This window comes from Pteropus alecto, unplaced genomic scaffold (assembly GCF_000325575.1).
Source record: "Pteropus alecto unplaced genomic scaffold, ASM32557v1 scaffold11, whole genome shotgun sequence".
In the NCBI taxonomy this organism is placed as follows: Eukaryota; Metazoa; Chordata; class Mammalia; order Chiroptera; family Pteropodidae; genus Pteropus; species Pteropus alecto.
The window spans coordinates 11633044-11654712 of record NW_006431956.1 but is presented as its reverse complement, the minus strand read 5'-3'; the positions used below and the strand labels follow the sequence as shown (position 1 = coordinate 11654712).

Genomic DNA, 21669 nt, shown 5'->3' with positions numbered 1-21669 from the left:
CAGTTTGTTTACTCTGCATTTGAATTAATTACACGTTGGCCACAGTATCTGTTTCTTCATTTGACGGTATATTCTCAAGACTTCACTCTTATTTTCAAAGTGGAGGAACCTTTTTCTCTTCCACCCAGGACCTTTGCTTTGTGGCATTCTGTGCATTGTAAGCTTGTGAAACAATTATGAAATTGTTTGCTGATGGATCGTTTCTGCTCACAGGAGAACGGCATTAAAATATTTATGGGGAAGAGAATTTCAGTTTCGAATGGAATAGGCCAGAAGAAATAGAGTTTAAGATTTCATAGAAAATGACACAGTTCTTATCACTTTATTTTGAAAAGGGGAGTGGAGGATCTCATGACTATGACCCAGCTTCTAGTTTAACTGAGAAATGCTGGCATGGAGATTTATAATCCTACTACTTCCACAATTTAGGGTTTATATTTCAATTTCAGAATTTAATTACTAACTTTATGATAAAACTTTCTCAGATAGCTTCATTTTCTTAAAACTTCTTTTATTAGTTTATTAAGCAATGAAGAGTTTTAGCTGTGTTTCAAGAGGTAGTTGAGAAGACTATCTTTTTTCACCTCGGTGTTTATAGGGTAAGTATGGGGCTCCCATGGGAATGCATATATGCACGCAGCTCAGGAGGACACTGTGACAAGGCTCGTGTTGGTTCCGGTTTGTTTTTCGTAGACAGGCTGCCTGGTTAGGCCGTTCTCCTAGGCGAACTTTGTTACCAGATAGTGTTATCCACCTACCGAGTTCATTTGTATTTTGAAAAAACTACCTTCCACCTCCAACCTCAGCCCCTGACTTTGAAAACAAACCCCGAAACACTTCTCTTCCTTCCTTCCCCATAATCACATCTTAACTTTCAAGGCCTCCCAAGTCCTGTTGATATTTCTATCTTGAAGTAATTTTTTGGTCACTCTTTGTACATTTATACATGGCTGCATCTTGCACCCATCGACAGACGAGATGCCAAATGGAAAGCTCTTGGGGCTTTTAAAAAGAGGACAAGGCTACTTCTCTCCAATTAAACGACTATAATTCCTCTGCCCCCATATGAATAAATGCCTCTAGAATGTTTTTCCTTTAGTTTCTGCGGGTTCTTTCTGTTTTAATGACTTGTGAAAGTCAGTCTTGTGGTATGACGGACGTTTTAACTTTTCTAAAAACCTTTATTTCCAGTAGGATTTCTGGGCCTCCTCCTGAGGCTGTAATGCGATTACCCATGTGGCTTTTGAGAGGCAGCAAAGGCAGGTGGCCAGGGACCCACTGTAGCTCTGTACTCATCACGCAGTGGGTATTAGTTGCTGCAGAGGGATTGATTGTGAGATAGAATGAGTATTTAAAACAAAGTACAGGGCACGGCTCCCTAAAAATGGGAGCATTAACGGACACCTGACGCAGCTTTTCCAAAGTGTCCCTTGCCTAGTCTGTTTTCTTCTTTCTAGAACTGGGCAGTGATCTACCCAACCACCTGTTCTGGTCTTCTTTTCAAATGCAGCCATGCGTTGAGCCTTAGCAGTGCGGTGGGTTTTGAGTGTGTGTTTTAAAGTGGAAGTAATAAACTTTATATGCACACGACTCAAGATTTCAAAACTACTCGTATATTTTTCAAATCGGAATGCATCTGTAAGTTATTTTAGATTTTTCTGTAAGATTTAGATTTTGAATGAGAGTTTGAGAGGAAATTCTTCCCCCCCACCCTGTATTAGCTTTAAACTTCAATTAAAAAAATTCCTCGTGGTAAACATATTAAAGTGACCCTTAGCTGTGAAGATTTATTTTATGATGTTGTTGAAAATGCACATCCATTGTTTCTTTAGCATTTTGAAAAATACTGAGAATTGTGCTGCTTTTTTTTTTCGTACTCTGTTTCATATTGTGAGTTTCTAAATATACAGGCTGTGGAGGCCCATGAGTGCAAAAGACAGAGGAAGATTTAATGTTATAGCTCACTTATGTTGTGGCTCACTTTCTAAATTTGACTTTAGTGTTTGCTTTAAAGAATATTTATTTTCTGTATAGTATTAATAATATAAAGTGTTCTCTTCTGAACTGGGTAATTGTTCTTTTCATCATTAGTTTTTAGTAAACATTTCTCAAAAACACTGAAGAAGGTGAAGTATTTCTGAAAAACATGTATATGCTCATTATGAATTTTCTATTTAGCTTTTTTATTTTACGTGTCCTCATTACATTATGCACCACCTAACAAATATAAACACAGTCCTTCATCTTGCTTTAATGCTGTAAAAACTTACATTTTATTTCTGTATATGCTTTTATTTCAAGAAGTTAATTAGTAATACATCAGTCTTTGACACCTTACCATATAGTGTGGTCATTAAGAGCCCAAGCTTTGAAGTCAGACATCTCTGTTTGAGCTCTGGACTCTATTGGAAAATCACTTAATCTGTCCAACCTCCGTTTCCTTATCTGTAAAATAAGGATAATAATGGCATTAGCTCCTCGAGTTGTTGAGAAGTTTACGTGAGACAATGCGTATAAAGTATCTGAGCCATTATCATTGCACATTTATGAGCTAGAAGACGATGGTGTGGGGTAGACAAATTGGGACTAGGATCCTGGAGAACTGGGATTCTAGGCCGGAGAAAATCCACAAAGGCTGCAAAGAGAGGTTCAGACCTAGGAGACCAAGATTTCAGTTCTCAGTACATAAGGGGATGCTGCTTTTCTGTTTGGCTATTCTGTCATTCATATTGCTACAAAGAAGGAAATGGATACAGAGTTTATTTTTTTCCAAAGTCACTTTTCACTTTAGCAGAATAGGAGAAGGTTTGTGGTTGTTGGATTCTTGGACTCGAACTTGATGCCTGCCTCCCTCCCCTCCCCCCCCCCCCCCCCTCCTCTCTCCTCTCTGAAACAGGAAGTTAAATTACCGTCCTGAGGTTCATGAGTTCAGGGTGGAGGTTGTGTCTGGAACCAAGTATGTCACCTGATCTACACTTGGCCAGGCTAGTTAAATGTTTGGTGAAATGATATGCTTTTCTTTTTCTTTTTGGCTTTTTCTGTTCTGGATTAATATTGGATATTTATTGAAGGTAGATGCCTCTGTCCTTGTGGCCTGTGACATGAGAGGGTGGCCTAGGGAAGTTTCGTGGCATTGGGAAATGGTGGCGGGTGGGTGCTCATTGGGTGCCAAAGGCATTCTTGAGAATACTGTTTTTTAAAAATATTTCTCTGGAGTCAGAACCAGAAGTTAGTTCATAATCAGAAGCTCGGCATCGGGGATAGAGGGATGGCCAGATGGACAACATGAACATGAGATGAAAACCCACCTGGATCGTACTGTCTTTGAATCTCAGGCTCCTTGGAAGCTGACCAGTGTGGAAGTAAAATTGGGCTGGACTCTGCCTGCACGCCTATCAAGCCCAGTCAGGCTCACCTCCTCTGTCCCATTTCTTGATGATGAGGATTCGGTCACTTCTTCATTTACTCATTCCAGGATGGAGTTCATTCATTTAATGAACATCGATTGAACATTTACCTGAACCAGGTGCTGTCTGAAGTACTTGGGAATACAGCAGTGAGCGAAGCAGATGAAAGTCCCTGCTCTCATGGGACTCTGTTTTAGGGAAGTTTCTTTAAGAAAGAAGCGGATAACACACACAACAATAGATAATAAGTACTATAGAGAAAAATCAGCAGGGAAGGGAGATGGAATGTCCTTGGGTTGGGTGAAGGGATTGGAGGGTGGCTTGCAATTTAGAACAAGTTGGTCAGGGAAATCTAGTGTTTACATTTGAACAAAACTTGGGGGAGGTGAGGGCGCGAGCCCTGTGGAGAACGAGACTGAGGGAAAAGAAAGACTTGGAGCTTGTGGGAGAGCCAGCCAGTCAGGGAGCCTGCAGGGGGCACAGGAAGAGGACAGTGGTAGATGAGCTGGAGGGCAGCCAGCTAATAGGGGCGGGGAAGAGGGCAGGATGGCAGGGGTGGAGAGTCATGAAGGGCCTGTAGACCGGTACAGGGGCCTTGGAGTTGGAGTGACTCAGTGGGGAGGAGGACACTGGGTGCGCTGAGCAGAGAAGTGACATGATGTGTGATCTAGGTTTTTAACAGGATCTCTCTGGCTGTTGTGAAGATAATGTACTGATAGGCCCCGGCACCCCACCCCCCCCGGACCCCCCCCCAAAAAAAAAAGAAGAGTTTTTTGTGTGTATATGCCAAAGACAGTCACATCTTGGGTGTGCTGATATTACCTTTGCTGTAAGTAAGAGTATTTAATAAAAAACTGAACGCAGAGCACCACCTTGGCGAGAACGAGCGTTGACAACAGAACCTTGTTCTGCGGCCAGAGGTTGGCGTGGTTCCACTTCCTATTAATTTTCTTGTACAATTAAGGCACCTAGGAAAACATTTAAAGAAAGTTTTCATTTTGTGGGCTAATAATAAATGCCATAACGTGATTTGCCAGTCCGTTGGCTTCGGTTGTGATTTTTGTGCAAAAGGTGTACAAATGATGGGTACCACAAAGCTTAATGAGGAGCACAGGGTGACTCTGTCTCTTGAACTTTTGAAACATGGAAATTGATTTACACAGATAATGGTTCTGAAGCTTTCACATCTCATTTTTCCACTTGCCAAACATCCCCACCAGTTTCGATTGCTGGCAGTGCCAATTTTGGAGACATGTTGTATGCTCCCCAGCTCTCATGATTTAGTGGCCGCCCCCCACCCCCCCACAGGCTGTGGTTGTGCGGATCTGTGCATGGAGCCAAGTGTGGGGGACTCTCGGTCCATCCTTTCAGTTCTAATTAGTCGTAAAGTATTAGCAGGAAGGCAAAGTTATTTTACATCGAAGTGACTTTTTTGGGAAGTGGCAAATTAAATTTTATGGTAGCAGCTGTTCCGAGTGGAATTTGTCAGAAAGTTGATGAGAAGTGAATGCTTACAGTACTCGGCTCTCAATCCTCGGTTTAACAGAGATGCAAGCTGCGAATAAACTAGGGTATTGAAATATAGAAAAATATCTTTGTAAGTTATGTGTTTTAAAACCTAGGCCCTGTTGTGTCCGCCTGAGTCTTTTCAAAAACAACGATTGCTCCGATTTTTACAATGGGAGTCTTTGTTTACTTTGGAAGTCAATATGATGTGGTAAGCAAGAAACGTAACTTAGAGGGGAGGTTCCCTTAGGGTGAGTATTCAGGACCTTTGCATGTGTTCCTCTTCCGGAAGTACCACCTTCCTCATCCGACCCCCCCCTCCCCCCGCTGTCATGTAACCTAGCCTAGTTGATGCCTTTTCCTCCTTTAGCTCTCACCTCTCGACAGGATGCATCCCCTGATATGGCTAGTTCCCTCTATTGTAAACTCACAGCTGTGTATAGTTCTTTTTCATAGTACTTACATTTATGTTGACTGCATTTGAATAATTCCTTATTCTATGAACTTCACGAGGTTAGAGAGAGTTTCGTCATTATTTTTTGTTATTAAACCGTCACCACTGCCTACAAACAATGCCTGGCACGTTGACACGTTTTTGCGCTTGATAAATATTTGTTCGATGAAGGAATCCATGAAAGAACTGAGTTTGGGTGGCTACAGGAAGGCCAGTACAAAGACCTAGGCCCACAGCCTCAAGTTCAAGTGCCTGCAGTGAAGGAGTGAGGTAGAGTGGGGAAGCCACCTGAGATGTGCCGGGAAACCGGAGAGAATGTCCTGCTCAGGTGCCCGCTGAGCGGGTGTTCTCGTCCCTCCTTCAGGGAAGGCTAGTTCTCCTCCTCACAGTGGCGTGGGCTTGGACCGCGGTGAAAGGCTCCCTGGGCAGATGGGCTAGAGTGGGGTGGACTTAAGTGGTAGAGAAAACTGGGAAGGAAGACGGCGGCCATGGGGTGCCGCGATGGATTTTGAGCAGAGGCGGGAGATCTTCCGCTTGCAAAGTGTTTTGGAAGAGAATTTTGGCAGCGTGGAGTGCCTTCAGGCAGACTAAGAGACTGATGGTAGGTTATGAGGCTTAACCTACCATAGTCCACACCAGTGCTGAAAAAAGCACCAGGGGAAGCGTGATGCTGGAACCAGTAGTTTAATACCTAGCAGCGTGTTTGCAAATGCAAAGACAGACGTACCGGGAAAACAGATTTCTGACAGTTACACTACTCTGAATCGAAGTTTTTCTCGAATCCACAGACATAGGGACTAGAAGAGGAAATCACGAGGTAAAGTCAGATGGCTGTGGGTTGAGGATGAGTGGGACGTGAGAAAGAGTGGAGACTTCTCTTTGGAGGAGTTTTTCAAAAAAGGAAGAAAAAAAGACCAGGACAGAAGCACGGTCAGAGGAAAATACCGGAACGATCCAAGGGAGTGGGGGTGGGGGTTTACTCTGCCAGGGAGGACCCCTTCTGTGGTGGCAATAAGAGCAGAGTGGCCCCTGGGAGGATGCTGAGGTCTCGTCAGAGGCAGGAGGAGGTCACGTGCTCAGTGAGGAGAATGAGTGGGATTTTGCTTCGAGAGAGATGACTATAGCATGTAGTCTTAAAATGCATTTCCATTTCCACGTTTTATCACAGTTTTTATGAACAGGTGCTAAAGAGATATTCTTGGAAAGATGGAGGGAAAGTATCCCTTGCTTTTTTCTCCTTCTGACTTGAAAACGTAATAGAAGACGCAGCTACTTCCTGAACTCTTAAAGAGAAGCGGTGTTCAAACTATGCCACGGAGGCTATGTCGGGTCTGTGGAAATCCAGCAGCCAAAGCTTTTCTGTGTCCGACGCTGCTTTGACTAGAGTCCAAGGCCCATCTCACAGAGCTTCGGTAGCCTTTCAATCAGATTACTGCATCTGAGGTGGTTCAGAAAACAAGAGATCAGTAATAAAGTAGCATAAATTATGTGTAACTACTGTAGACATTCAGTAACATCTTTGGCATCTGGTAATATCTTAATTTTGCAAATAAGTGATCAGTTAAAAAATATTTTTACTTTACCAGCCCATTGCTATTTTTCCATCCATGAATTTTACTTTCAGGTCTTTCCAGAGTATCTCATAATAAGTCAACAAATCTATTTCAAATATGTTTGTTACTAAGCAACGGTAACCAAGAGCATCTGTAATTAAGATGAAAGTTCCAAGGTAACAGCGCCCAAACTCAGCACCATTTTCTCATAATAGGAGAGTAGGATGAGTAAAAGTGGAAGACCCTATTTTAGTGAGAGCATAGTGTCTGAAATTTCTGAATACACTGGCGGTTCCGAAGCTTCTCTGGGATAAGTGTGTGTGTGTGTGTGAGTGTGTGTGTGAGTGTGTGTGTGTTACACAAATCAGTTAATTTTTTCTCCTCTGGTGCCTGACATGCGTATTCCTGGCGTGAACAGGTGAGTACCTGTCGCTGGCTCGGCCACGTGGTAACCGGACTCATGCGGTCGGACACATGCGCAAGGACACATCAGAGTGAGCTCCACGTGAAGTCGTCTTCCTTTGCCGCTGTGACTGACCTAGATTGAGTGGCGACGCAGGCATGTTCTGTACTTCAACAATGCACAGTGTCTTTCGGTGATTTGTAAAGGAAGGCTCAGATGAATTTTTTCCTATTCATCATGCCTGGCTCCTAGCAGGCACTCTCACGTGCTCCCGGTTCCCTTCCCACTCCTTTCTTTCCAAAGGCAAGGGGGAGGGGTGTAGGGTTTCCATAACGACCCGTCGCTGAATGGACTCCTTTCAGACCTGTCGTTAGATGCTCGGTGGGCCCGAGTAGAGGTCCAGTGAGCGAAGCCTCACCTCATGGAAGGCTTTGCTCGTAAAAGAAGAATCTCTCTGTCCCAGGCATTGAGCAACTGCTGAGTGACCCACCAGCTGTCTGCAAACTTGGCACTCCTGCTTTGCTCACAGGTTGGCCCCTCTGCGGGCAGAGTGGGTGTCAGCCACCAGAGCGCTGACTGATGGGTCTGGTTGTGTTTTGGTCCTATAAACTTTAGGTTTATGATCTCGGGCAAGTCATAACCACTTGAACTTTAATTTCTTCGTCCTTACACTGGGGACGATAATATCTGCTTGTCATAAGAAGTAAATGAGATAGAATATGTAAAAGTGCTGTGAAAACGTATGTGCGTATTCATTTATTCTACAGATATTTATTTACTGAGTGGCTCCTGTGTCCCAGGCACTGTTCTAGTTTCATATATTCCATGTCAGAACAAATACTCATTCTTTTTCGTGGAAGCTTAATATTCCATAATACAGATTTACCATACGTTATTTAACTATCCCCCAATAAATGGACATTTAAGTAAACAGTGCAGCATTGAACAGCTTTATATTTTCGGCATACATCAGAACATTTCTCTGGGAGAGTATTCCAAGACGTTTTGCCAGATCGAAACTACGCACATTTAGTGTTTTGTTGGATAGAACCAAATTCCTCCTTCAGAGGCATTAACGACCTACTTTCCCCCCGACGTGTATGAGAATATCCATCTTCCCACGATCTTGCTAATATACTCTCTTAAATTTTACTACCCTGTTGGATGAAGAACAGTATCCAATTGTGTGCTTTTCTATTCCTTGACTTATTAATGATTATCTTTAATTTTTTTTTTGTTTTTCAATTACAACCGATGTACAATATTGTATTAGTTTCAGGTGTACAACACAGTGATTTAGACATTTTTATAATTTATGAAGTGATCCCCTACTCAGTCCAGTATCCACCTGACACCATAAGTAGTTATTACAATATTATTGACTGTATTCCCTGTGCTGTACTTCACATCCCTGTGACTGTTTTGTAACTACCAATGTGCACTTCTTAATTCCTTCCCCTTTTTCACCCACCCCCCAACTACCCTTCCATCTGGCAATCACCAGTTTGTTCTCTGTGTCTATGAGTCTGTTTCTGTTTTGTTTGTTTTGTTCTTTAGGTTCCACAGTAAGTGAAATCAGACTGTATTTGTCTTACTCGCTCTGACTTATTTAACTCAGCATAATACACATATGGCCATCCATGTTGTCAAAAGTGGCAAGATTTCATTCTCTATTATAGCTGAGTAATATTCCATCGTGTATATGTACCACATCTTCTTCATCCAGTCATCTATTGATGGGCACTTAAGTTGCTTCCATAGTCTGACTATTGTAAATAATGCCGCAGTGAACATACGGGTGCATTTGTCTTTTTGAATTAGTGTTTTGGATTTCTCTGGATAAATACCCAGAAGTAGAATTGCTGGGTCATATTGTAGTTGTAGTTTTATTTTTTTGAGGAACCTCCATACTGTTTTCCATAGTGGCTACACCAATATGCAAATTAATGATCATCTTTTAATCCTTATGGGCTACTATTACTTCTGTGATTAGCCTTTTTAGCAACCTCATTATCTACTGTGAGTTACATCTTTTTTCTTATTAATTTGAAAGGCATTTTACATATTTAAAACATATTTGACTTTATGTACTTTTCCATTTAGACGATAGGTCGTGTTAACCTTATTTTACAGGGGAAGTAAGAGGCTCATGAAGTTAAATAGCTAGTTATAGGTCACGCAGCCAGTTAATGAGAGACTTGGGTTAGAACCAGGTGCCTCCCAGCCCAGTCTGCTTTCATTTGAGCAGTGAGGGTTGTTGGGAGGTTCAATAGGCCAGGGAGGATGGGTCGCCTCAGTGGGGCAGTTGGATGGCTAGAAGCAGCATGAGGGAGGCCACTGTGTCACAGGAGGGAAACAGGGTTGAGCACAGGTGCTTCAGGTGCCAGTGGCCCTTTTGGCTCAGCCCGCAGGAATTACCTGATCCTGGGGAAAGGTGAAGGTAAGTGGGGAATTGAGGCTGATGACGGTGTCTTTGTTCCTTAGGGGGTGGATACAAAGGCAAGAGTGACAGCCCCTGTAGGTGCCACCTTTCCTCCTTCCAAGGGCATAAATGCTGCTTCAGCTGCCTCTGCATTGCAGACACTAGAGAATGTTACTATTCTTAGTAATCACAAGAGAAACAGAACAAAGATCCTCTCCTTATTTGAGTTTTCTGCAATACCTCATTTGAATAATCATAACCCTTTTTTTCTGATTGAATAATTACCGTTTCTTTTTCTATGTAAGAGAGTAAACTGGATGTAAAGTTTTTCTGAAATGGCCTTATTTTAGGCTGTTTCTCTTCTTTTCCTGATCTGGCTTGCCATGTATGCAAAATAGAGCTAAGTCCTAGGATAGAAATTCTAGACTTTTTTTTTTTTTTTTTTGGTCTAAAAGCAGCCTTAGGGGCCATCTGGTCAATTTGCTTATTGAACAGATAGGGAATATAAGATCTTGGTAACTGGAGTACTTTGCTTAAAAGATTATCCAGTTATTACAGATTACTTGAGGGCTCTTCATTTTATTAGGACTCTGGCTGTGTCATTTAACATCTTTCTGATATTTGTCTAGTTTTTCCTCCCTTTTCCTCCAGATTTCTTACTTTGAAAACGAGACTAGCTGTACTTATTTCATTGTGTTGTTGTGCTAAGGACAGTTGACCCTTGGACAACTTGGGGGTTAGAGGTGCTAATCCCTGCACAGTTGAAAAATCCTCACATAAATTTTGACTCCCCCAAAATAGCCTACTGTTGACTAGAAGCCTTACCGATAACATAACCAATCAATTGACACGTTTTATATGTTATGTGTATTATATTACTGTATTCTTGCAATAAAGTTAAGTCAAAGAAAATGTTACTAAGACACTCATAAAGAAGAGGAAATACATTTGCAGTATTTATTGAAAAAATTTGTGTATAAGTGGACCACGTAGTTCAAAGCTGTGTTGTTCAAGGGTGAACTGCTTTTAATAAAGCACTTCTAATGTTTGGGTGTTAACCTCCATGTCTGCATGTTTTGGGAAGCCTCTCCTTTCCCAGCTTCCATTATGCACATAACATGTGCTTGGCCAACACTTGTCGAATTAATAAAAGGTTAAGGTAATTGTTGTATATTTCTATGCTTCGATCACACATGCATGCGCAACACATCATTAGTCTCAAATTCACCAGTGGGTGAGCACTTCAGTGTTATATAGTTTGTCTCCTGGTTTCAGACATGGGAGTATTAGAAATATTTGTAGTACAAAATTCTCCCATGACTTTAAACAGTTTAAAGAAGGGGACACCTTTAGGTGTTCATTTTGATTTTTAAAAATCGACCCTGTTAGACTATTCCTTCATCTGCTCTAGCCTCTGTTTCACAGGCTGCTATTGACTCCCGTTTTCTCTTGTTTTGTCCCGAGCCCTGGGTGGGTAGTTTTGCTGTGGGGGGAGAGGGACGGCAGCCGTGAACCACCATGGTGGTGTCATGTAGAGGGCCCTCAGAGTAGGGCAAGCCAGAGTCTGCGAGGTACAGAGCACAGGGTGGCTCGGGTCATGCTAATAGATGGGGCTGGTACAACCCAGGCTGAAGCTGTGTTGGGCTGGTCTGTCTGATCATGGTCTTAGAGGAGGGCCAGGCACATTTGAAGTTAGATATCTATGTATCAGGAATACCACCCATAGGGCATGCTTAGGAATGATGGGTTACATTACCAAGGGGGATGCTAGGAAAATTGCTGTTCCTTCACGTTTCCCCACTGAATAAGGCCTTTTGTCCCATTACAAAGAGTGATTCACAACTCTTTAGTCCTGGTCTGGCTGAGTTTGAAATGTGTATACCAGGGGTGGGGATCTGTGCCTTCTACCTAGAAGCATTTGCTATTAGGTCAAGAGGGAGATTTTCAAGAAGAGGAATTCTGCTGAAGCGGGTAGACTGGGTAGGGCTAATAATCCCGAACCCCAGCAGCCCCGTTGGGTTAAACCTTGGGGCAGGAATTTGCTGTAGGATGACCACATTCTTGATGTCAGAGCCCTCATACAAAGGGATGTAATTGACTTTGGGTTCTAAGTAGAGGAAAGCTTAACATACTTTAAATAATCCTTTCTCTGCATAACTTTCACCCACATTCTCCAAGTGACGACATTTAATACATTTTGTCTTTCTATTTTTTTCTGAACCATTGAGATAAGTGCAGATTTGATGTCTCTTTGTCTTTAAATGCTTAACTGTTCTTTCCTAAAAATGAAGGAATTCTCTTACATATAAATACCCCAAGTAAAATCTGCATGAGGTCTGTAGATTAGATAGTACAATAGTATCAATATTAATTTCCCAATTTTGAAAATTGTGTGATAGTCTTCCTTTTGTGACAGTGACATTTTTGAGGAGAATAGATCAGGTTTCTTTTTTGTTTTTTTTTTCTTTTTTTGGTAGACTGCTCTTTATTTTATATTTGATTTTGCCTCATGATCAGATTCTGGTTATACATTTTTGGCAGGACTAAACTATTTCATTAACCAATGTCACCATAATAAAAAAGATTATGATTGCAAAAAAATTATATTAGTTTTAAATGAATGTTACTATTTAATTAATATTGATTTATTGAAAACTACATTTATTTTTACTTTTGCCTTTATTTTATATAAAATATCTTGTTATTCTATGTATAAATCTAGCAAGTAACGTATAAAATAAGAACAAATACATTTTGGGTGTTTGTTTTAATAACGGTCAATAAGTTCAAGACGAACAGACTAAATTCCTATTAATTGATTTAGTTTATGACTTAATTATATTTCCTTAAACGCTTAACATTGCATTTGTAAGTTAATATATCCAGTCTTCTCTTTAATCACTTTAAATGCCTACTAAAGTAAACCTTAGCGAACAACACTTTAGGCACTTAAATAATCCTCGTAAAGTTAAAAATTAAACTTAGGAATACTGTGGATTTCTCATTCTCCTAAACATTCTAAAACCGTTTGAAATTTACTCGTATTTTTACCTTTTACTCAGTCACAAGTCTAAAATTGGTTATAATTTGCCACAGTCCCAAAGATGTCAGACTCTTAAGCATTCCATATAGTTTAATACCTGGTTTACAAAGATTATTCTGAATTTAGCACAGAACTATTAATACTATTGCTTGTATTTACTTCAGCGTCTCTATTTAATTCCAAATCTTCCCAAGGTTATCAAGACATATGCTCACTATTGGAAAAAGATCTATTCTGTGAGGTAGGCTGAGGTGGCCATGCTAATGGTTAAGGTGACTGGGCCACCATAAGTTATTTATCTGGCAGAGATTTGGGATTGAGGAAGTATATGTCCAGGGTCTTTTTGAATTGCCAGCAAGTCCATTTTATAATCACTATGACAACAGGAGGCTGCAACCTATTGCTATGACAACAGTAGCAGTCCACACCCTTCAGACATGATGGATTTTCAAACTTGGTCTGCTGGGTTGCTATCCTTATACCTTCCTTTCATCTGATTTGGGTAGACATACATCTGCAATCTCATCCAACTTGCAACAAATTTCCTTTACTGCTTGATGATGTTCTGCATTTCTTTAGCTCTTGGCAGCATTATATAGTCATTTTATTCTATCTGATTAGGTTTTGCATTTCCTTTCAAATCTTTGGCCACAAGTTTAAAAAACTTCATGCTAATGAAAATGTCTTTCTCTAATTATTTCATATTACCTCGAATTATGGCTTGGATTCCTAGAAATAGTTCCACTAGTGCTGTGTAACCTGATTATGAAAATTCCTAGGCCAGCCACTGTTCTTAACATCTGTGAGCTGTGTGTACATATTGTAACCAGAGATGACAAGTGTGTTCTCTTTTGAGTTTTGTTATTAAATTGCTTTTGATCAGATTTGAAGGCTTAATCACAATTGAATATATAGAATCAAATAGGAATAGATCCTATATAAGAATATTGTGAAGTCATGGATAGTGGTGCACTTTTTACTTTTGATAATTTAATTTCATTTTGCTTACTTATAGTGTCTGGAATAATAGTAGTCACTGTCTTGGCAGTTATTCTGTCTCATTATTCTTTTCTCTGTTTCTCTAACCTGACATCCTTGTGTTTTTATCATCATGCATTGCTCCTGGTCTACCTCACCACATCTGGTTGATCCATGACCCCTCTCTTGGTTTTGCTATAAGTGGCGCATCGAGTATTTACTATGTATTTCTTCACCCTGTAACCATGGTAGAGGCAGAGCTGATGCCGCTACCACTTATTTTAAAAGTTACTTCTCTCTGCTTCCTGGGCGAGTCCCTCAGGATTCCCTCTGGGCTACCACATGTAGAGCTTGGTAGAAATTCAGAGGCCATCAACTCTCTCTACCTCAGATAGCCATTTCTTGTATATGGCCATATCTTCTTCGTCTTGGAAATTCCCAGCAGATAATGGACACATTTTCTAGGTGGTTAGTGTGAATTGGGAGAGTGGTGTTTGTTGTTCCAACAATGTGAGAGCGACTCAGTTTCTCCGCTGTGAAGAAGCCAGTTTGGTGCTCCTTCCACCTTGTCCTTTGTGGCTGTAGTCATCGTTACCCCGGGTGGGGGGCGGGCAAAGAGGAGCTGACCGCTGGCCGTCAGACATCCCAGGACCCAGTGTCCGCACCATGCTCAGTTCCTCTGCACATGCTTAGTTACACTATTGCTAAGGTGGTGCCACCTCTAGGAAGTGGCCAGAGAGCCTCAGTAGCCTCAGTGACCATGACCTTGAATGGACTTTAAAGACTGAAAACCCAGGAGGAGATTAGCAGCAGTAGCCATGGTGCTCTGAGACACTGAACAGGATCATTCGGTAAATAGGACTAATTCTGCAAATCTCTACTTGTCCAGGCCAAAACCAGGTTGATGAGGACCAATGTTTTCTCTATTTTTTAGAGTTATAATGAACACGAAAGCTATATGAACAATTAAGCGTGAAGACTGACCACACAAGAATAGTTTTGCGTGGTTGAATACAGCAAAGTTATTTGGATGGATATTTACTATATACGTATTTTTATAATGCTAATAATAATTTGTTTGGTATGAGATGCCAGATACTTTGAAAAAAATTGTTTCGTTGCATTCTGATAATCTTCTGAAATAAGTGTTAGAATTATCTCCAGTATATGAGCAAGGGGTTAATATGCTGTCCACAGCGACATGACCTATAAGTGATATAGAGCCAGAATTAGGCCCGTGTCTGCCTACACCCAAGGGCTGTGCTTCAGTCACTTCCCTAGAGGCATATGATATAAGGAGTGATGTCGTAAATAGCTCCTCCTCCTCAATAAGAGAAGATGTTATATTTTGCCCTAAGTATGAATTACTTCACCCAGATTGCTTTCTTCACAGTAAGCTGCTGTGTACTCTTGAATAAAAGATGAGATGGTTGAGGGAGGAGAAATTGGAGGTGATTTTGGAAGAGGGCGACCCCTCAGAATAGGGTGGGCCTTGGTGAGCTTTGTTTAGCCACAGGGCAGTCAAATATAATGGGTAGTGACGGAGGAGAGAGAGGATTTAGAAGGCTAAAAAAAGGCGGGGATACCCCTAGTCAAATTCACCCCCCTTCTCCTCTGGCTTCACCTGAGGATTCCAGATTCTGGAATGCTCACTGAGCCCTGGCGTGTAACTAGGTGAGGCTGCAGGTGAGGGCGTGCAAGACGCAGCAGTCAGGAGAGTAGTTTTCAGACTTTAGTATTTAGCAGACACCTTTGGGGGTTTCTTAAGAAATGGAGATTTCTGAACTCTGCTGCTAATGAATTGATCGGGCAGGCGTGGGATGGGCCAGAGACCTCAGTTTGACCAATATCACCAGGTTATTCTAACATAGGTGGTCCAAAGACCAAGCTTTTGGAAACGTCCAGTAAGCTAATAAAAAGTTTACGACCCAATCCAGAATATGGTCTGGTGGCTTCTGTGAGGGCGTGGACTCTCTGGCTGAACTACTGAAGGTACTTGAATAAAAAAAGGGCTTTCTCTCTGTGAGAGCTAGACTAAATCTAACCCGTCAAAGTTCTTTAAGATCTAGAAAGTTTTGCTTCAGAGACTGGCCACGCTATTCTTCGTCACCTGTTAGTTTTCGGCCTCCGCTCTTGTCCTGGCTGGTTTGAGGTAAAGCGGAAGAGGAAGAGCAGGCCAGCTGCAGAGAGCTGATGGTGGAAGGGTGGCCACTGAGGGCACAGTACTGTCAGGACTGAAACCGGGACAGTCCCAGGCAAATTGGGATGGTTGGCCACCCTACTTGCACAGCAGGCCTTATTGTGTAGACTCATCAGTAAGTCTGCTTGGCTTGCAGGAGGATTGTGCCATGGTGTTGCAGGCCAGGTGAATAGCTTTTCAGGTTTGTCCCATAAGTCAGTTGGAGCTCTTCTTTTTTCTTTAATGGAGAAGCCGTTTGTGATTTAGTTACCTTGGCTCTGCAGGATCATTTCCTGCGACTGCATGAGGCTGAACGCAGGTAGCCTCACCTGGCAATTTGAAGGAACTTCTCAACGCCTCATTTTTGTCAAATATTATTATGGCTCTGCAGGATCATTTCCTGCGACTGCATGAGGCTCAATGCAGGTAGCCTCACCTGGCCTTTGAAGGAACTTCTCAACGCCTCGTTTTTGTCAAATATTATTATGCCAAGGATCATTGCGATCTTTTTTTTTTTTTCTCTCTCCAGTCTCCACTGAGGCTATAACTAGGTGTGGCTTTACTGAGACTGGAGAAATTAGGTCTTAAAACAGCTCCTTGAGAAAATAGGATGGGGAAACACCAGAGAAAGAGGTTAAGGGAGGACGGGCTGCCCCATTGGCAGAGGCTCTGCGATTCTACTCTTTTATTCGCTTAAAGACACTCTAGCATATTCTTCTTGAATTCAGTTTGGAAGAGGAAAATGTGTTTTCTTGAGTGAAGAATGTTCTGAGGGTGGAGTTCGGGCTGCTTTGCTCTCAGCTTGGGCTCTGGGATAAAACAGGGCCTACAGACACAGCTCTGTTTGAACTAAAATGACTCACAAGGGGTGTCCAGGGAGAAATGAATGAGCACACTGGAACCTGGACAAGGGCTGTCCTCAACTGAGGGTGGACTGGGCGAATGAGCAAGCTGAATAAACCTGTCATTGTTTTTTTTTTTTTTTTTTTAAAGTAGGAACTATGGAAGTGTGTGTACATAGATAACCAATAGAGTCTAAAAGAAATTCTGAAGAGGAATCTGAAAACTTTCAGCCGCAGCAGCTTTGTAGACTCAGGGTAGCTCACCTTCCAGGTAAAATGGGAATAACATTCTTCAGGATGAACAGAGCCTGACGTCTGTTAAAACGGCGTCAGAACTCAGTAATCACCCAGTAAGGGATTTGATCCCCAAAGATTTCTCATTTAATTATATTTGCATATGCTAATATTAAAAGTAATTTGCACTCGTTAAACACATACTAATTGATGGGATAGCTGTGAGGGTGGCAAGGAAAATGCTCCAGAAGCTTTCTAACACCTTAGAATAGAAACTTCTCCAAACCTAGATAATTAGGGATTGATGGTAAAAAAGAAAGCCCTTGGAAGAGGTTGTTTATGATGTGGGTTTACACGGACTAATGGAAATTTATGAAATGTGCATGAAGTTCCTGCAAAAATCGAGACTGAGAGAATGAATCCTGCCCTCTGATGAAGTTTACAAAGTATTTCTAGTACTGTTACTAAAATGACCTGAAACAAAAACGCTATAGAGAAAGGATAAAGCAGCTTTGAGTCTAAAAGAGTAGAACATTGCTCGAGTAAATTCAAGCCAAATTGTGTGTGTGTGTGTGTGTGTGTGTGTGGAAATTTGGCACCTGTTTAGATTTGTCTTAGGTAAACTTGCAAGTCTGTGGAAAACTAAACAGAGTGAGTTGTACACAGGACAAAGATGACCGTCAACATCAAGCGGTCCCCAGCTGGGGTCTCTGGGATGCGAGCATACTACCTGGGAGATTGATGTCGTCACAGAAGCTACATCATCCTTTCAGTCTCTATTCTGCTCTTATTTTGAGATCTATATTTCTTTGGAAACTATAGCCCTAGGATTAATAGAATCAGATCTGTACTGATAATAACAGCTAATGTGAGCTGGGTGCTTACAATGGGCCATGTGCTGTTCGAGTGCTTTGCCCGTATTAACTGTATTAACTGGTATAACTCTTACAACTCTCTGGAGACACACTATTTTTTCTCTTCTTAAGATGAGGAGGATCTGAGTACAGACAAGTAATCGCTTGACTCAGAACCACACAGCTTGTTAGTAGTAGAATCGGGATAGAGTCTGGCTTCAGAAATTGTTCTCTTCTCGCAACCCTGGGTACTGCCTGCATTCCAGGTAGTTTCATTGTGTTAAAAATCGTACCTGCTTCTTTTACCTGGAAGCTCGGACTTGTACTGATGTAAATGATGTGAGGGCTGCGGTCTTATAAACAGATTGAAAAGGTCACAAAAAGAAAGCTCGCAAAAGAATGAAGTAGGACTGCTACCTCATAGCATATAGAAGTATTAACTCACAATGGATCAAAGCCTCAAATATAAGAGCTAAAAGTTGTAAAACTCTTAGAAGAAAACAAGGCACAAATCTTTGTGACCTTGGGTTAGGCGATGGCTTTATTGGATAAGACAGAAGAAACAAAAGAAAAAATAAATTGGATTGTCAAAACTTAAAAACTCTTGTGCTTCAAAAGACATTCTCAAGAAAGTAAAAAGACAATCCACAAAATAGGAGAAAATATTTGTAAATAGCATAACTTACAAAAGACTTGTATCTAGAATGTATAAAGAACTGTTACAATTTGATAATCAAAGGACAAATAACCCAATTAAAGATGGGCAAAAGATTTGAACAGACGTTTCTCCAAAGAAGATATACAAAGGGCCAATAAGCATATGAGACGTGTCTTAGTCTTTAGGGAAATGCGATCAAAACCACAATGAGATATCACTTCACACCGACTGGAATATACATGGTCAAAAAGAAAAACAATAACAAGTGTTGGTGCAGGTGCAGAGAAATTAGAAGCCTCGTGCATTGCTGGGGGAGAATGTCAAGTGGTGCAGCTCCTTTGGAAAACAGTCTGGAAAATCTTCAAAAAGTTAAACATAGAGTTGCCGTAGGATTCAACAATTTACTCTATAACCAAGAGAATTGAAACATATATCTACACAAAAACTTGTACATGAACATTCAAAGCAGCATTATTCATAGTAACCAAAAAGTGGAACTCCATCAAAGAAAAAGTGAATCCATCAAAAAGTGGAAATGTCTATCAACTGACGGATGTATAACAAATGTGGTAGATCTATACAGTGGAATATTATTCAGCCCTGAAAAGAAATGAAGTACCGATACACGATGTAATTGCCTATAACATTGTATTTGGTTCAGGTGTATAATATAGTGATTCAGTATATATGTATTTTGTAAAACGATCACCATAGCAAGTCCAGTTAACATCCATCACCATACATAGTTCCACATTTTTTTCTTGTGATGATGATTTTTATTCGCTAATGCACGGTCCATAGCCACCTTTCACTGCTTATCTCTATCAAGGTTGTTTTTTTAAATTGTTGGTCAAATTAGGAGCCAAACAAGGTACATTTATTGACTTGGCTGTTTTGTCTAGTAAGTGTTTTCACATCTATAATTGTCCTCTTGTATCCCACCCTGCTTTTCATTCCCTTTTTTTGTTGGAGAAACCGGGTCATTTACCCTACAGAATGCCCCATATATTGGGTTTGGCTGATTGCTTCCTTGTAATGTTATTTAACTTGTGCCTCTATCTCCATGTTTCCTGTAAACTCAATAGTTATATAGAGATGTCTGATTATAATCTGGTTCAATTTTTATTTTATTTTATCATAGGTGATGCTGTGTACTTTCTACTGCATCAATTAGAAGGGACATAATGTCTGACCCAGTTTTAATAATGTTAAGATGACCAGAAGATTTAGTTGATGCCTGATCCCGCCTTTACAAAGTTCCCCATCTACCTTTCACTTAATGGGTTTTATAACTATTGACGATTTTACCAAGCGAGTTACAGAAGTGGAATATTTTCTAATTCCATCATTATTTCTGCATTTATTAGTTGGGATTCTTTCATGTGGATGAATTTTCCATCACTGGTTATTTGGTCATTCTGAAATATGGTTTGAAAAGGAAAAGCAGGATACATTCTTCAGTCTTGCCTTTATATGTCCGTTGTCAGAATACAATGAATTGGGGCCCTAGAAACATCTACTGGTAGTTACTAGTGAACTGCTCTGTTCAGTACTGTTTGGAGGTCGAGACAGAAGGACATCTTATCATTCACTATAAACCCATAGACTTTATAGATTTGATGCATTTGAATCAGTGGCAGTCATTCTTTTTGGTTTTCAAATTGTCCCATCTCTGGCCAGTGGAGGCTTCTCCTAATTGGCCCGTATGTCTTGTTGACACTACCCTGTTAGTCTGAGCCATTAACTTCTGGGCAGCAATCTCCATCTCTTTAAATAATTGGATTAGTTGGTCTTTAAAATTCTTTTTAGTTCTCGCTTCCCTTCCAGAGAAAAGAGGCTGTATTTTAATATTCTACAATAAAATCTCTGATGCTAAACATATACCATTTTGATTTTTTTTCTCCTAAGAATTTAGACAGTGGGTGAATTAATGCATTGGAAAATATGAAATGTTTTTGTGTCTTTCCCTCTGATTAGTGTCATACTGGCTTAGGATGTAAGATGCTTCCACACTCTAAGCTAAGTATCTGCAAAACAAATGATATAAACATTTCTGTGCTTAAAGCTCTAATGAGGCTTACCAAGGAAGTCTCTGATTTTGAAGATGGTTTGGTTTTGAAATATACCAGCAGAAGGGTTGTTATTATTCCAAATGTGATATTTTTCTCACCTTCTATGTGGGGTACCCGGCAGAAGAATGGATAGCCGCATTTCATCATTTCATCCGGTAGCCCTGATAAGGCAGAACAGGGAGCTAAGGAGGTCCTGAGGCCCCCCAATGAGCTGTTCAGGGAAGTGCAGAAGGCTGCAAAGCTGGCCAGGTCTTGCCAGGTGGCTGCAGAGTCAGCCTGAGTCTTTACAAGCCGGGAGCTGGAGCCAGTCCATCCAGGCAGCGCCTGACACATCCAGGCAAGTGGGCCAAGTCCCCGAGGCTGTCCCTGGGACCAGAAGGTATAACCAGAGGGAAGCATGGATTTAAATTCCAGGGCATAAGACAAAAGCTTATCAGATCTAAGAAGAGGGAGCTGAAAATGAGTTTTTATAAATGCTTGAAGGACACCCGTCTCAAACTGAACCACAAATAATAACACATAAAAAGGGCCTGATTTTTGTTTCTGTCTGTGCCCTGTGGAGCACATGCAACTTCAAAGGCAACTCTCCAGGGAGCAGCTCTAAAGAGAGCATGCTTTTATTTCAAATTTTGGCACAAATCCTCCAAATTATTTTTGATGGCTGGGAAACAAAACTCACATTCCCTCTAACTTCATCTGCATTTAGCAGATCCACCTTTGTTTTTCTACGGTGACAGTTTCCACTTGTTCAACTCATGTGTTCTTCCTGCTTTGAGGCTCTATGTTGCAGGGAGAAGGCAAGGCTGATACTATATGATTTTCAAACAGCCTCAAACAGCCCAGTTTCTTAATCTCCCTCACCCCGACTTCTCCTTTCTTTCCACCATAAGTGTCTTTAGAATCTAAAACAGTTGTTCTTAAGATTATTTATCACCATGAAACACCCTTTAAATGGGAGTCTTATGTTGTAAAAATGAGCTGGTTTCACTTCCATCTGATGGGACCCTTTGGTGATGAGCAAATATAGCTTCAGCCTAATGCATGTGCACAGTGGCTGTGTGCAT

The 21669-nt window shown here is 41.1% G+C and overlaps 2 protein-coding genes across 2 annotated transcripts in view; both read left to right on the top strand.

Moving 5' to 3' along the window:
• Nucleotides 1-21118, top strand: part of CUNH10orf113 (chromosome unknown C10orf113 homolog) — a 23942-nt gene extending 2824 nt beyond the window's left edge. The window contains 3 exon segments of the mRNA XM_006927130.1: nucleotides 20765-20822; nucleotides 20824-20870; nucleotides 20872-21118. Of these exon segments, the coding sequence (XP_006927192.1) occupies nucleotides 20765-20822; nucleotides 20824-20870; nucleotides 20872-21118 (352 nt within the window).
• LOC107195330 (LIM zinc-binding domain-containing Nebulette) overlaps nucleotides 1-21669 on the top strand; it is a 161641-nt gene that overhangs the window by 15300 nt on the left and 124672 nt on the right. The gene's annotated exons all lie outside the window — the stretch shown is intronic.